The 17,101-nt window shown below is 42.2% G+C and overlaps 1 protein-coding gene across 2 annotated transcripts; it reads right to left on the reverse strand.

Moving 5' to 3' along the window:
* Nucleotides 1-606: 606 nt before the first annotated feature.
* On the reverse strand, nucleotides 607-16,789 carry EOGT (EGF domain specific O-linked N-acetylglucosamine transferase). 2 transcript variants are annotated; one of them, XM_017835138.1, is made up of 17 exons: nucleotides 16,612-16,789; nucleotides 15,990-16,036; nucleotides 14,896-15,120; nucleotides 14,430-14,530; nucleotides 13,770-13,878; nucleotides 13,584-13,678; nucleotides 12,385-12,489; nucleotides 11,146-11,252; nucleotides 9,729-9,832; nucleotides 7,117-7,209; nucleotides 6,339-6,410; nucleotides 5,736-5,822; nucleotides 4,568-4,636; nucleotides 3,468-3,529; nucleotides 2,286-2,405; nucleotides 1,249-1,351; nucleotides 607-867 (listed from the first exon to the last, which is right to left on the reverse strand). In XM_017835138.1, the coding sequence occupies exons 3-17, from the start codon at nucleotides 15,103-15,105 to the stop codon at nucleotides 721-723; spliced, it is 1,584 nt and encodes a 527-aa protein (XP_017690627.1). In that variant the 5' UTR covers nucleotides 15,106-15,120; nucleotides 15,990-16,036; nucleotides 16,612-16,789; the 3' UTR covers nucleotides 607-720. The 2 variants fall into 2 exon arrangements, with proteins under 2 accessions (XP_017690627.1, XP_017690628.1); XM_017835139.1 differs by lacking the exons at nucleotides 15,990-16,036; nucleotides 16,612-16,789 and adding an exon at nucleotides 15,230-15,283.
* Nucleotides 16,790-17,101: the final 312 nt, after the last annotated feature.

Consider the following 17,101-nt stretch of genomic DNA (forward strand, 5'->3'; position numbering starts at 1 on the left):
CAAAAACCAAAAGAGTCCTGAAAAATAGAGGTGTGATGCTAAGGAGTGGTCTGACAAATTAAAGATGGGTTATTTCCCTCGTAGAAGTTTACACATTTCACAACAGCACTTTGCTTCCTGTTGTTACAGTATTTTTATGGAGCATTATGAGGATGGATAAGGAGTTGGCCGTGTGGCTACACTCAGAGTTGTGGTCAATGACTTGATGTCCAAAAGGAGATCAGTGACCTGCTGGAGCGAGTCCAGAGGAGGGACACGCAGATGATCCGAGGGCTGCAGCCCCTCTGCTCTGGAGACAGGCTGGGAGAGCTGGGGACGTCCAGCCTGGAGAAGAAAAGGCTCTGGGGAGAGCTTAGAGCTCCTTCCAGTGCCTAAAGGAGCTACAAAAAAGCTGGAGAGGGACTTTGGACAAGGGTGTGGAGTGACAGGACAAGGGGGAATGGCTTTGAAATGAAAGAGAGCAGGGTTAGATTAAATACAAGGAAAAAATTCTTCCCTGTGAGGGTGGTGAGGCCCTGGCACAGGTTGCCCAGAGAAGCTGTGGATGCCCCATCCCTGGAAGTGTTCAAGGCCAGGCTGGATGGGGCTCTGAGCAACTTGGTCTAGTGGAAGGTGTCCCTGCCCATGGCAGGGGGTTGGAACTGGATGATCTTTAAGGTCCCTTCCAACCCAGGCCATTCCGTGATTATTTAAAAACAGTATTTCAGTCAGAAATCTAATTTAGAATTCATCATGTTTTACCCTAAACGGCCACTTGGAATGCTGTGAAACATGATTTGCAGCCAGAAGCACCAAGTACATAAATTCTTCCACATCAAAGGAGTAGTTTGTAAATTTTGGATGTTCTCCCAGTGTTGGGTGGTGTCCCTAGAAAAACGAGATAAGGAATTTTAGACAGAAAAAAAAAATCAATGCATCTTTATTCAAAAAAGCAAAAAAAAATATTGAAAATATGCCATTTTAATTTATTCTTTCTGATCCACTGATCTGCTCTGAGGCAAAAGAATCAGCAAAGTAACTGCAGAACAGCCGTGCTATGGATGGCTTGGATTAATGGCAAATTAATTTAATTTCTCTTCTTCCCTCAGCCATTAACATGAAATAATTTCGTTATCACATCAGGGGAGTTAATTTGGTCTAAAGAATGAAAACTGTATTTCAAATACCAGAACACAGATAGGTTAAGCAAGATAACCCTAAAATGCTTCAGTTAGAGCACTTCACCCTCCCAGCAGTGACCATCATTACCCGATCCTGAGGGAATACTTTATTCCTTTTCCTCCACGTGATGTAATGAATCCCTCTCAGCCTTGCCAAATCCAGGTAACAACGTTCATCTTCACAATTGTATCTAAGGACAGGCATAAAAAAAACCATATTTACCTACACAGATTGTGCTCAAGGATGAAACAGGAAAAACTCTGCAAGTTGCAACGTCTGTTTTTCAGTTCTAAGGCACCAAAACTGTGGACAAATTTCTGCTCAACTGAAAACAACTGGCCTAGGAGGCAGTTTGAGGAACATCAGACATGTCCTTGTCCAGCTGCAGCAGCTCTTGGACATGTGAAAAAAACCTCTGGGTTTCTGAACTTTACCTGGAGACTGGACAAAATACTCTCAAGCCAAGACTAGGCTGCCAAACACCAGCTCTGCAGCCTTCCCACAGCAAAATTTCCCAGGATGGAGAATTCAGTGCTCTTCTGACAAGTATTCTGCATTTTTGTTCAGTTCTGTAGAACTGGAGTGTCTGTCAATACCCGTACTTCATGACAAAATACATTTAAAAGGAAGCTACAAGAGGAATCTCAGCAAAACAGAATGACACAGGGCTGACCTTGGCCAGCACACTGGTGCTCATGTCCGGAGCACAAAAAGGATAAAAAAAAACCTTCAGGGGATCTCTAATACCCTTGGACATGCACTTGATGTAATCAATTCACCTGGGTCAGCAAAACACCCTTAGATCCCAGACACACCTGCAGGATCTGAGCAGTGAAGTTTTCCCAATGTTTGCCATTTCCTCCAAAAAATTTCTGCATTTTATTTCTACCATGGTATATTAGGAAATCACAGACTAAACCTGTATGATATAATTACACTATATTTTATAATGAAGGCTTCCTCTCTTTCAATTCCCAGAAGAAGAGGCTGCCAAAAATGAAGTATAAACAAGGATGCAAGACAGACATTCATGGTCAAATACCAGCAAGGGAGAGGTTTCATTAACACATAGCAACAGACATGAGCAGTTGTGTACAATAGAGGGGAAAGACAGACAGACTTACAGCTCAAAAACAACAGCCCAGTCTGGTAGAAAGAGCAAATGGGTCAGTCCAGCTCCGTGCATCCCAATGAATATATCAGAGTTGTGGGTAATTCTCAATTGCTCCGAAAATTCAAGTTCCCTGCAGACAACACAACACAACTGGTCACGTGGCAGGTCTATCCACAGCAGTAAGGATCCCACACATGGAGAAAGCACAAAATTAGCTTAAGGGAATAGAGAAAGAGAGAACTGATTTTTCAAGGAAGAATACTAAGAATCACAAATGCTGCAGCCAGCAATAACTCAGCATGGAACTCAAAGAAATGCAGGCAGGTTTCAAAACTTCACAAGGATCTCTTTCAAAAATATTTTCTTTCAAGTTAAAGTTTTTGTAAGTTTGCGGTTTTCTTTTTGTTTGCCTTTAAAATAAATTGCATCACTTCCTTAAAAAAAGAAAACCAAACCAGAAAAAAAAAAACACCTGAAGACTTAAAACTGTTTCTGAACTGTATTCAATGTGATGCTGAAGTACACAAATAAACTTCCTCACATTGTCTCTGTTTTGGTCAGAATGCTGGTCTCTCACTATTGTTTCAGCATCCCACTCTTCCTGCATGATCCATGGAAGCACCAGTGAGTACATGGAGCTGCTGCCATTTGGCACAGGCATGCACTATTTGGGAACCTTTCCTTCAATCCATTTCTTACTGGCACAGTGCCTGCTACACCTGGCACCCCAAACTGACCTCAAGTGGTGTCTCCAGGGGCCACCAGAGTGTTAAATAAGGAGAGTTATTATTCCTTACTAAGCTAAGGGTCACGTAAAATAAGACACTGGCATCATACAAGAGAAATCCCTGTTGACCTACAGTTTCTGCAGAGCATTAGCAAATGTAAAAGGGTGATGGGAACACAGCTGGTTTGGGGAGAAGGGATGAAACAGAAAGAAAAGTGATTTCAAAACTTGTTCATTGTGTAATAGCTTTAATCCGAACCTGCTGCTCTAGAGATTCAGTCCTAAGCAGAGCATCATAGAATGGGAGGGCTTGACTAGCTCACCCACCACTCCCTCAGTAACACTCTTCCTTCCCAGTCCTTGGATTTTGCACAGGTTGGACAGGAGGACAGACACAGCCCTGCCTGCAAACAGCTTCCCCAGCCACAGGCAGCACACACCAGATTCTTCCACCAACTTACGTACTTGTATTTGTAGTCCACCACTTTGACCTCCAACGTTGATACTGTTTTCAAAGCATTCACGAGCTGAGGAGGAGAATAAAAAGACAATGATTTGGTGTTCTCCTTCAATTAATTGCTCCCCTGCACTCCTGACCACTTCACACACTTCTCCTCCCCACCAGGGAATTGGTAAGTAGAAGGATTTTCAAAAATCCATTACTAGGTCAGACTCTTACTGACATGAGAAGTGAAAACAGGTTAGACCTGGGCTTCAGAACTAAAGGGCTTTTGGAGAGTCTCCAATCCATAGCCAGCAGTAGAGGGAAAAAGAGCCAAGCATTTTCTTTTACAGAAGTATGGTAAAAATAAAACTAACTTCTCCCTTTGTCATGTGCACTTGACCAGAACTCACACTACATGCAGCATCACGAACTGAGGACAGCCCAGCAGATAAAGCACAAATCCTTTGTTCTGTCTGTTCTGTCACTGAGCTACTGCATCACACAAACCTCAGCTTCTCCCTAAATAAGGTGGGGATGATAATCCCAATTCATTTTTGTCAGGCACCAAACAGCAGGAATGAAAACAGGTATGAAAATATTAAATATGACCATTTGACCACAAAAGAGGCTACACTGTAAGTCCAGTAAGTTGCATGATTCAAAAACATGAATCAATATGAGAATTTATTAAGTTTTGAGTGCACATACTCAAATACAATGGCTTATGCATTTCAATCTGCAGACATTACAAAGGGTTTTGTTAGACTTCAGCACTGGGGATGCTGTAAATAAAAGAAATAATCTGAAAGCGAAGTAATTTAATTTTATTAGAAGCTCTGCAGTGTCTGTTTGCTGAGAGGAAATACTTCTAGTATTACATTTGTAGTCTCCCATTCAATATTTAGAAAGGGCAGCAAGGTCCAGTGTCTGGTGTACAGAAATGGAGACTGGCTACAAGACATATTACAAGAAATTAATATAAGCATTGGACATATTTGTCCAAGATTTGTCAGCAAATAGATGTCTTGGCTCTACCCAAAAAAAAAAAAAATCAATCCAACGAGCAAAACTTAACTTCTAATTAATCTGTTTTTAAAAATAAAAATAAAAAGGACCACACCTCATTCTGGTTTAATATTTTCCTGTAATCTGTACTGCGTGCAAGTATCGTGACTCGAATTTTCCCATCCTGAGAAGAAAGAAGGAGCAGTGTGTTAGCTGAGAGGCAGACCTCACAAAAACAATCCCAGACACTTCCATATTTACTTTTGGCAAATATTTGAGCAACCAAATATGTTCCTTCCACATGTAATAAACAGATGATGTAACCATCTTAAAATTCACATCCCATTTCCCAACAGACTCAAAGTGTCAAAAACTTTGTGAAAGTCTGATTATTAACCAAGAATGAAATATTTTCTGAAAGGTTTATTTTATTCAGTACAAAAGAGCCTTTGTATTACACATTATATGGCAGTTTTTGAAAGCAGGAAAGCAGCTTTCAGGATGGCTTGTGCACAAGATCCTTGGGAAAAAAATATTTTACTTCTCTAACAGTTCCTCCTTTTGCCTCTTTTAATTAATTGGACTCACAGGGGTAAGCATTCCAAGTGAAATAAAGAGATTTAACTGCATGACTCCCATTAGTGTCAGCAGGAGAAGCATAACTAAATGCCTGTGCAGAGCTCTGAATGGTGCCCCTCAGCCACAATACACAGGCTACCCTCTGGAAAATCCTTCAGCCAGCCCTGAACTGCTGTGCCCATCAATGCCACGGGCAAAAACCACCAGTGGGTACAACAGTTCCCTGCCCAGGGCCACACAGACAGTGCTGGGCAAGGATGGAAGGACCAGATTCCATCGTTTCCTCCTCTGATCTGAGCTCAGCAGTACCTATGAGGGTTGATAAAGGGCACTGCTCCAAGGGATCCCTTCTGCTGGACCCAAGGGCAGCACCTTCTCAGAACATGTAACACGTATTACTTAACCAGGAAGGACACCAAGGCCTTTGGCAGAGAGAATGGATACAGGGATGAGACCCTTAGAATGTTCTAAAGTCTGTCCTATGGAAAAAAAGACAAAAGGGCAACTTTCACAAATACACACAGTTTGCTGAAGGCTTTTACAGAACAGGTTGACTTACTAGGCAAAAAATCCCAGGCACCACAGGAAAAGACAAAAAGTGCACAATACACCCTCATTCCCCACTGGCTCCTATTTCCTAATGCTGTTTCTCTGTTAAGAGCCATCAGCTCCACATTACAGTTGCCATTATTCAGTTATCATACCTTGGGTCCTTCTTGTGTAATATTTAACCTGTGTAACACATGCTGAGAAAACGCTCTGAACAGCCCTGTACCGTGACAGCCAGAGATCTGAAATTAAAAAAGCAATTGTTAACATACAGAGTTATTTTGCTCAGAAAACTGCGCTTTGTGATCCGTTTTTTTGCCATTCTTGTGGAACAAAAGCCCAGTATCATGCACTGCGCTAAACATGTCACTATTCACTGCAACACAAGTGGCACTTTCATTTAGAAAGAAATATAACTCTCTCTAGTGTTAGAGCCTGAATGCATGAGCTAATACCACTGGGAAAGTCTGACTGTGTTCAAGGTCTTGTGCTCTGCAAAAATACCAGTAAGTTCACAGTGCTCACCCATTAAAGAAGAACAACATGCATCTCCTGAGCTGTGACAGAGGGGACTGCACACAACCAGCTAAAGAACTTCAAAATCCTAATCTTCAGGGGAGATCATTCCTTTTGGAGTTGGACCTTCCCTGCAGTACATTCCATGATAGCTCAGCTGGATATTGGAGGGATTCATCAGCTCAGATTTCACACTGTCACACACACATCCAGTTAACAGTGGATGGCTAAATGGGACTCACCAGTGGAGTGTTGTAGAACAAGCCGTATCGCATCCGAGGCAGCAACGAGAACACTGCTTCTTTAAAGCACACCTGCAAAGGAGATCACAGGGAGTTACACCCCACTGCCACCTTCCACTGCCTCCTTCACTGGGATCCCTGCTTCTAATGAGCCAGCAATTACTGCTCCCATCAAGAGCAACCCCACTTCCTTGACTGCAAATAAACAGAACAAAGACAATCCTGATCCCAAAAGAGCTCTCACTTGGGACCCTATGGATGCAAGTGTGGGGAGAGGTGAAAAAAACACCCCAAAACAGAACAAACATGAACTAAATAGAAGTAAGCCAGTTAATGAGTTTAAGACTGGATTTAAGAGACTAAAATGAGCTGTGAATGAATGGTTACATTTTGTGGTGTAAAATTTTTTTAATGATAAGCAGCAGGTATGCCAGAAGTTACAGGGGAAAAGAAACACCTCGAGAGGAGTCAGAAGACTTAGAAAGACAGAACCCTTAACTTCAGTAATGGGTCCCTGCAGAAGGAAACCCCACATGTGAATACCATCTCTCAGGACACGAAACTAAGGTCCATCTACATAAAGGATAGACACACCACAGAATTAGGTTACAGCTCTGACTCTCGTTTCTAAGGTAGAATACTCATATTACACAAATTAAACATGCATGGGAGGTATTAATGCTTTCATCTGAAACACCCATAACCACAAGCAGCTTGAGAAGTTGTCATATTTGCTCCCTAGTGACTATGCATTCAAACAACATATAAAATTCCATACCCTTTTAGAGTCAAAGGTTTTCAAGTGTATTATTTCGTAGTCAGTAAATGCCTTCCATGTCTCACTGAACAGGTCACCGTAGCCATACGAGCTCTGGGAGGAAAGCAAAAAACACAAGGGCATAAGGATTACATAAATGCATATTAGAACCTCTCTTCATGATTCAAGCCCTGTATACAAGTTCTAATACACAATTAATATGTGCAACACCATCACAGTACCCAAAACAGCCTAGCACAGAACACAGACATTACACAACACCAAACTCTCTGTTTACAGTGACAGGTAACTCAAATTACCTGTCAGGTAGTTAATTTTTAATAAAAACTTCTATAAATTAGCAATCTAGTACTTCAGTAGCAGATTAAAATTTCTGAGTCAGAGAGAGAAGTACCAACTAGTTTTCCCAGAGACAACAGAAGACAAGTTAAATTTGAAGTAAAAGAAATGCAGGGATGGTAGAGGGTGCAAACCTCAATTCCTGAGACTAGTCCTGAAACTAAAAACCACCTGGGAATTCACGTGCAGCGGTAAGGTTTGAGGTAAAAAGTCACAACAAGCTTGTTCTGCCTTTGCCTCTCCTTTGGAATTGTCACTTGCATATTGCACATGTATCAGAAACCAAAGGCAATGACGTGATTTGATGGGAGAAACAGCTCAGAAGTTTCTATACAGGGCAGTAAAAAACTTTTCCCTTTGCAGCAACACTCTGTGGAACCTTTAAAGAGCCATCGACTCCCTACAACATCAGCCTGTCCCCAGGGGCTCTTGCCTTCCAATCTGTCACATTTCCTGCACATCCCAGGGCTGAGTCACCACCTCTTGCTCTTTGAACGCAATTAAACGTGCCCTCAGTAGCCCTGGTGCAGATTCCTCACTTAAAGCTTCCTTTCAACTCCGGGGCTGGTTCAGGCTGTTGGGAAAGTTATGTGGGAATATTCTCGACCAGAAATTTGAAAATCAGACTACAAATGATCACAGAAAAGAGCATATATCTACTGAGATGTAAAAATCTAAAGGGCACCAGATTTCCTTCAGCTGACAAGGCGCTTTCCTTCCCCTTCCTCTGCCATTAGGTTTTAATGGATTTTACAATCCAAACTACTTTCTGGTCATCTGTATCACAAGAACTGCTCTTCCGGGTTAAAAGTAGAGAACTGATGAAAGTACCACTTTCTAACCCTCTCTGCTCTCCTTAAAAGTGCTTCATAAACATTTCTTCCCTGCATTTGCAGAGATGGTCTCCAAACCAATCCCCCCTCGTTTTCTGCTTTGTTTAACCTACATCTAAGGGCACTACTGTTTAATAAGAACAGCAGCTAGGAAGTATGGCCAAATCTAATTGCATCAAGCTAAAAAAAAGAAAAAAAGAGAATGAATAATAAGCTAAAATCCACCTTTTGATCAGCACAGACAGTTGACTGGTGCCATCACCTGGCTGTACACAGCAATGAACTCGAGCAGCCTGAGCAGGTAAAGCTCATTTAAAATGATAGTACTGTGACAGTACTTTGAATGGGACATTTGAAAGAGTTATTTGATTCAACAGTGAGATATAAGACAAAGAGTTGCTTTTCAAAGTAATTTACAATGCTGTCTGACATCTGATCTTTTTGAAAAGTCATAAAATCTGGATTAACAGGTCCCTGTATAACGTCTAGAGAGCTCACTTATCTAGCAGATGGCATTTTATCTTTAAAAATGTAATAGAACAAAAAAATAAAGGGTCTATTCCAGTCAAGGAGGTTTCTCATTAAATAGCAAGCAGTTCTCTATTGAATTTTAGCTGTCCTAGCAGTAAATACTCAGAAAGAAAACACAGCACTTCACGAGCACAAAACAGACATGTGACAATACCATACTCAAGAACTGTGTTATTTCTGGACCTGATTATACACATTATCTGGCATATTACAAATTCCTCAGTTGTTCATTATTTAGTTTAACAGTCTCTTATACCACCTAAATACTGGGCAGTAAAACTAATATTACTCTTAAATACAGTCATGGTTTCAACTCAGCAGTACAACAAAAACAGCCCCACTTAAAAACTTGTTTTATATGTCATCAAGGTATTCTGAGAGGTGATGGAGAGAAGTAACTGCAAGAAGGCTACTTAAAGAAATTAAATATTAGACCCTGTTTTGATACATATACAAGGATTTAATCTAGTTGTTTTCTTTATTACAGGCTGCACATTACTGATTTAGAGAAATGCAAGACTGCACTCTTTTTAAATAGAAAAGAAACAGTTGAGTAAATCTTCAATATTCTGAGAGAAAAAAAGCCTACAGAAAAGAGCATGAAATGTTCAAATGCTACAAACTAGAAAAAGTGATCATATTATTTTTGAGGTCACACCAAAAAAAGCCATAACTACACACCAGCAAAAGCTGAGCTACAGAGTAGTGTTCCAACAGCACACGGTTTATCAGGGAAAATCTGTTCCCCAGCTCTTGTTCATGCACCTGTATTAAAAGTGTCCAAAAATTTATCAGTTCCACATGGTTAAGCCCACAGGAAAGCCAGGGATTGGCTACTAAAGCATTCAGAGTCTCTACAAAGCAGAAATACAACTCATTACAAATATGTCAAAAGCACAGCAGACTTACAGTGTCCCACATGACTATGTTGACATCAGTACTGAAGGAATTATTGATATGTTGAGTAATGTAAAGATTGACGAAATCACAGAAGTGATGGTACATGTTGACACCTGAGAAAGACAGAACTGTTAGCAAAGCACAGCATCACTCCTTCCACCTTTATTGGTTCATGCTTTTTTCCTTAGCAGTATCCTGTATTTTATGTTAGTTTTCCCCTACTTCTGACTGAATGCTTCTAATATACACTAAAAAAAGCAAACTTATAAAGGGAAGGAATCATGGTAAAAAATCTGAAGTAAAACACGGTTTTACAAAGTACAGAGAAGTTAGTAGAGTGGCCAAAAGAAAGCATAAGAAACAGATAAGTTTCGTGTGCTATTTCTCATTACAGTCTGCAGCTGCTTTCTGAAGGATATGAAAGGAACTCCTGCTTTAACACAAGCCAGTTTGACACACAGGAAACATGAAAGCTGGCCCTGGGCACTGATCTTGGTTCTGCTTTAGTGGGGCTAAGGAAGCTCTGTCTGCAGAGCTGCAAGACAGAACTTGTACTTGCACACAAGCCAAAGCCCAATTAATTCCTCAGGTTCTCTCTCAGAGCATTCTTGCTCATTCTTGGTTTCTTAAGCTTAATACCCTGGTGCATAAAAAACTACCACGAAACAAAGGAGGTAACGCAGTCCAGTTCCTTACAACAGCTTTGCTTAAAAGGGAAGACATTGGCACGAGAGGAGGATGAATTCAGGTTACAGTTGCCATGTGTCACAGGGACAGAACACAGCACACAACCATCCTGTTCAAACCACAGCTCACCCCAGTGCAGCTGCTTTGTCTGAACACATCCTGAGCACCCTCTGCCATTAACAGCTGTCTGCAAACTGTGCTGTACCAACAAAAAGGCTGGTGAAGCTCAAAAAATGTCAGATACCACTGGCTGATTCCCAGAGGTGCCTGAGTGCTGCCCCTCCTGAAATACCACTTCTCTTCCATATCATCCAATACACTCAGAATCCTGTTACTGAGCATATACTACAAGACACAGACACCCACAGGTTGTGTTTCACAGTATGAAACCTGTCATAAGGAAACACAGTCAAAGACTCTGTAGAGAGCAGACTCTGGCACAAACACTCTCAAACCACAGTCAAGAGAACCACTGTGCAAGGCAGCAGGAAATTATTTTGATTTTTAAAATCATCTGTGGGAAAAAATAAGATTTTCAAATTTAAGTTTCCGAGTTCATCACTGGAACTAGAAGAGGGAAAAAAGGAAGGAAAAATCACACCATTTTTCAAAAAAATAAAAATATATTACAAGTGAACTTAACAATCACAAAGGCATAATGTAGATGGGCAAGTTGAATACGGGCTTTTTACAGTGCAGTACTGCAAGATAAAAAAAATAAACTAAAGATACCAATTACCTGCATCTAATTTCATGAAGTACGTTGGCTTTTCAATAATAATGTCACACTTTTCATCTTCTAGAGGCCTGAAGTCTAATGCAGTAAATGTCTGGAGTTCTGCAAACCTAGAAAGATTCAATCACACAGAATATGCTCTGACATTAACACACTTATACAAATGTAGTTCATATGCCTAAGGTTTAGTAACTGTCCATCCAGTCCATTTGATTTAACAGGACTGCTGAAAACTGATAGAGTCTGACAATTAAAATGATTTGAAATTATAATGGAGGGTTCCTCAGTTTATGAGCTTCTGGAGGTTAAACACTGCCTTTGATCTCAAGAGTGAACAGCACCTTTGATCTACAAATCAAGGCAGCAGAGATGTAACAAAGAGCCTTAGAGCCTGGGTCTGTGGGTCCATCCAACCTGATCTGCATTGACAAAGACACTCAAGCAAAATCTCCATGCTTTGGTCAGAATAATGAATGTCTACGTAGTTTTTTTTATTCCTGGATCTAAACAAGGATGAGCAGTTGCAACGACAGTAGCAGGTAGAGAAGAAAAGTCCTTTCCTCCTCTGCAGCTGTTCTCAACTGAAATTAGCCATCAAGGCAAAACCAGGGGGGAAAAAAATCCAAACATGAGAAAAGCACAAAATGAATTATAATATGGACCTTAATGGCTCAAATTCCTTCATCTCTCGTCAATTAACTGGCAATGCAGCTTTGAAGTGCTAACATGCAAACTGTGATACTCTGCACTTCCTACTCAGCCTCAGTGTGTTGCCCATCTCACATTCCAAGCACCGGCTCCCTGGGAACGCTGTGTGAACACATCCAGCTCAGGCACTGCATTGGCCCCATCATCACCAGGACTGTGTGAACTAACACACAGGTGCCAATTTCAAGGCATTTCACAACAAAACAATTATCTCCTCCTACAGGCAGGTTAGGCTGAGAGCCAGCATCTTGCCCAGAAAATACTTGAAAGTTAGAACTCCCAATTACAAGACATTTTCAGATCTTTTGCTGCTGTAAATTAGGCAGGACACAATTACCCACAGCATAGTTCAGACACTCTGCACAGATGCAATTACCAGAGGTATCTACTATGAACTCTCAAACTGACCCTGAAAGGAGCAACTCTTTCCTCAGTATGAAATCCCCTACACACAGCTGCTAATGCCAATGCCAAAAAATCAAAAATAATTAGTGAGTGAACTTGGAAGCAGAATCCTTGACAAGAGATTCTTACCAGGACTGCAGAGGGCTCTTGCGCTGACCTTCAGCCAAAAATGCTTTAACGTCGAGGGTGCAATGACCTCCAATCTCTCCCTTCTGGAAAAAGTCTTCTTTGAATCTAATGCAAATTAGGAAAAGTCGATCAGCTTTGGTGCAACAGAGCTAACCAGTGCCCTGCAATCTCAATTACATACTCAAGGCAGTGCTGGTTAGTCTCAGTTCAGCAAGGCACTTCACACATATTTAAAACCTGAGTGTTTTCTTAAATAAAGGATTTCCCACAATTCCTACGTAAAGACAGTGGTGTCCTTGAAGTTCTAGAAAACACAGAAAACAGCACTAATCCACCCAGACTGTTATTAGGAATCATTTTCACATACCTGAATGAGTAACTTAATTAGATTTTGCTCCATGATTACTCACAGGAGCACGTTAGCTGGAGTTTTTGTTTGTTTTTAACATCTTCTAGCTGAAATTCACCTCAGATTTCACAACCCAGTTCACTATGCAAGGATTTTATACAACATACGAAGAGTGGGGTGCAAGAACAAATTTCATGAAAACAAAATGCCAACTAAAAGTGCTGTCTAAATTAGCTTTCAGGACAGGCTGAGAAGAGACAAAACCCATTCTGAGGGGTATTGTCAGTCATGAAACACCTCCTTTGCAGTCATGTGCCCCAAGACACTGACTTCAGAAATAAGACAGGAGGTGATGCCAGCATCAGCAGTATGATTTTTACCCAGTTTTCCAACGTGTACTGTTTTAAATTGGGATATGGAAGATCCAGGCTCAGATCTCTCTTCAGTCACACTGTGTCTAAAAATGCAGTTCCTGGATCTGGTATAAAGGTACCCAGCACAGGAAAGGTCTTGGTGGCTCAGATGGAAACTTTCTGTTTTGCATGTCATCCGATCAAGAAAGGACATGACCGAAGACACAGAAAAGTCTTCCTCTCTTCTATCATAAGGGAGTATTTGAGTCACCCCTCATTACTCCATAAAACTGACCACTTAGGTTTTTAAACAACCTGTACTGCTGACAGCAGCAGCACACAGCAGTGAAGAGGTGTAACCCTCAACGAGACTTTATCAACAAGTCTCTGACCAGCAGAAAAGCCCACGGCAACAAGCACACCAGCTTTGTTAAGCAAAGTCTCAAATCCTTTTCCCTGCCACCCTGTTCTCACTATAACACAAGCAAACCAGACACCTGTCATGGTTTCTCTTCACAGTCCTTAAATCAATGTACAAGTTTGTTGCTCTGCAGTGCTGAAGGTACTGGGAACAGGTCAGAGATGAATCCCCCTGTTAAGAAAAGAACAAGCAGAATTCTGTCAATAACAAAAATTATGTCTAAAAACAAGTGCAAAGTATCACATCTACCAGAAACACCTACTGTTGCTGCAGGCTTACAGTGGGTCTTCATTTCATTGAGCCTCTCTCGAACATAACCAAAATCAGCTTGTTTCCAGAATATCTGCTGGGCTGTCTCAATGTCACTTGCCCTGATGTGTGAAGGGCAGAGGAAAAAAAAATCAAGGTCTATTGCTTATTTCTAGTAATAACTTTTAACAGAAAACATTTTTTTTCACTGAAAGTGGAAGAGAAGAACCAGCCAGTTACTTTATTGGCATTTAAGATGCGAAACAGGAAGCACTTATCAGCTCCATGTAAATGAAAACATCAATGACAATTTAAAGCTATTCTCCCGTAAAAGGGTATAAAATTTTTTTTAACATTTTTTTCCCCTCTGTTTTTAAAGCTAAGAAAGGAAATACACAGTTATTTTAGGAATCTGAAATCAAGGCTAAATCAGAATAACGAAAACATTCTGGCAGGAAGCATTTCCAACAGTATTTTCTTCATTAAAAAGTTAAATTTTTAAAATCATGTTATGTATAAATACACACATTATACATACACACAAGTCTCTACAAAGAATCATCCTTTAAATTCTAAATATCACAACAACGTTGACTTCACAGCTAATATCAAAGTGACCACTACACTCTTTTTTTTACCATATTGGACAGTATATTTTTAAAATTTAACTTACCATCCGGTTTCAACATAATCACATACTGGGTAACTGAACCTGTTATCTGATCTGCAAGATTTCTCATAACCCCAGCAGGATTTTAGTTTCTTCAAGTGTTTCTGTAACAAAGAATAACTGAATTGGTTTTGCAACAGCAAAATAGGAAATGACTTAAGTTAGTTGTTAGATTTTAAATGACCCCTTGCTCATAAATCTTGCATAAAAGGCTTTTGGTCTGGTTTGTTTTCAAACAATTTCAGAAAGAACATCCAGATTCTTCATCCACAACAGAGGCTCCAAAGAGGACACACATCCACAGCAACTTTATTCTTGTCTATAATGTGTCTGTTCTAGGCCAAACCCTTTTCCTGACTAATTGGCAAGGAGACCAATTAATCACCATCTTTAACTGCTATGACTCCAAGAACAAACCACCTCAATATAACATTTAAACAAACAAACAAACAAACAAAAGTAAACTTACTTTATATGGACAAAGAGCATCCCGCTTACAGATGTCAGCAACATGCTGGTTATTGTGCAGAAAGTATGGAATATGCTCATCTGGCAAGCTGATAGCTTTGTAGTCATACAATGGCTCCTCCGGAATGTTTCTGAATTCAGTAGGATTTTCAGCTTGGGAATTAGCCAGAATTTCTTGCAGTAGCAATGCAAACACAGGCAACATAAACATGGCAACACGTGAGTTCTGTATTTATTAAAAAAAAAAAAGCCAAAAAAAAAAAAAAAAAAAAAGACGTTTAACTTATCTGCAGCATTTCAAGCACACAAGACAAATTTCAGTCAAAGTCACATACTCAAAGAATTTGTACTTGCATTTCTGGAGTGGTTTCTTTTTCCTGTGAAGAGCAAACTTTCACTGAGAGACCAGACTGTACAACCTCAGGATTATCTTTGAATCATTAGTCATCGAGGGTTATTACGCACCACCAACTCCCAGTCAAACTAAAAGGGGTGTGTTTACTTTAGCTAATTCCCAAGGGATCCTGAGAGTTCAGCGTGGAAACTAAGTATAGAGCATGTAATATCCAGTCAGAAGGGAGAAAAATGTAGAACTGCTGGGGGGAAGGGTGAGAAAAGAAGGACTTTTAGTTTTAAAATAAGTATAAAAATATTTTCTCCACTTTGAACTAATCATTAGCTGAAGGAAATCTACACAGTCACAAATAAATGGTCACAGATAGGTCTGTTACAGAATGCCTGGTTTTAGTGCTTAACATCATGTTAAAGAAACTTGACTGCTGAGTTATGTACTTTACATATAAAAGTTATATATATAATCATATATATAAAGAGTATATATATGTATCTTTATACACACATACTTTAACTACAGGCCCACACATATCTGTATACTCTAAAGCTGACTGCATACCTTTCTGGTAATACAACCTTCTCATCAAACACCCCTGCTCTGAACCATTAAACTTCCTGGGGTAAAAAATGCGTGGCCTGTATCTAAACCCCACCTTTTTTGGCATTATAATTTGCTAAAATTTGCATGCTTGCTTTCAACTGAAGCCTTTAGCAAAATTCCTACGATACAAGTAGTTTTACCTGTTTGGTTTGAGGAGAACCGTTTCAGATTTCCCAAGTGCAGAAACCTAATGCAGGAGGAGAAAAAGTGGAGTTAGGTATGTCCTGTAAAAGGAGTTTTCCCTGGGACACTGTCCTGCTTCTTGAGACACTTTCCCAGCAATGAGAGCAGCCTTCCACAGCCCGGGAACGCTGCTGACCCGTCGGGTGGCTGCAAGAAACCATTTCTCTTGCCCTGTGGGGCGGGAGGGGGGTATCGGGAGGATCACACCGTGCCCATTACAGCTCAAAGCCATCAGTACCCCGCGGTGTCCCCAGGGCTGGGTGGCCCCTGGGTGCCGGCTGAGAGTCTGTCACTTCGGGAAGGCGCCCGGCACCCAGTGCCGGGCCGTGCTGGTGCCATGGGGGACCCAGAACTGGACCCAGAACTGGACCCAGCCTCCGGCCCGGCTGGACCCGGGTCTGACCCACGTTGGTCATGCCCCTGCTGGACCCGATGCCGGGCCCACAGCGAGCCCCGTGCGGCACCCCCGTCCCGTCTCGTCCCGTCCCACCCAGCGCACCGCGTGTCACCGCACATCACGCCCCATCGCCGCACCGCGTGTCACCGCTCCGCACATCTCATCACACCCCATCACCGCACCTCAGCCCCGCCGGCCCCGGGCAGCCCCGCGGCCCATGGGACCGGCCGCTCCTCCCGGTACGCGCTCGCCGATGGCCTCAATCCTCATGTCCGGGGGGGAGCGCCCGGCCCGGCCCCGCGGGGGCAGCGCCCGTGTGTGAGAGCTGCTCTCCCCGCGGGTGTGAGGGAGGGGAAGGAGGGAGGACCGGGCGGCACCGCCGCCCCCGCCCCGGGAACAGCCGCGGCCGGAGCTCTGCGGCCGCCGGGACCGCCCCGCCCGGGGGCGGCGGGAGCCGAGGAAGGAGGGAGGGAAGGAGGGAGCGAAGGAGGAGCCCGGCCCGGCTCCCGGGAAGCGGGCGGGGGTCGCGGGTCGGGCTCTGGCGGCGCTCAGGTGGGTCCGGGGCGGGGGGCACCTGCCCGCGGGGGATCAGCAGGGGATCAGCGGCGCGTCTTCCTTCTGCTGCCGGAAATCAAGCGCTGCCGCCCCGGGAGCGGCGATGGCAGGATGCGG

Source organism: Lepidothrix coronata, unplaced genomic scaffold (genome assembly GCF_001604755.1).
Source record: "Lepidothrix coronata isolate B3197 unplaced genomic scaffold, Lepidothrix_coronata-1.0 Scaffold249, whole genome shotgun sequence".
NCBI lineage: Eukaryota > Metazoa > Chordata > Aves > Passeriformes > Pipridae > Lepidothrix > Lepidothrix coronata.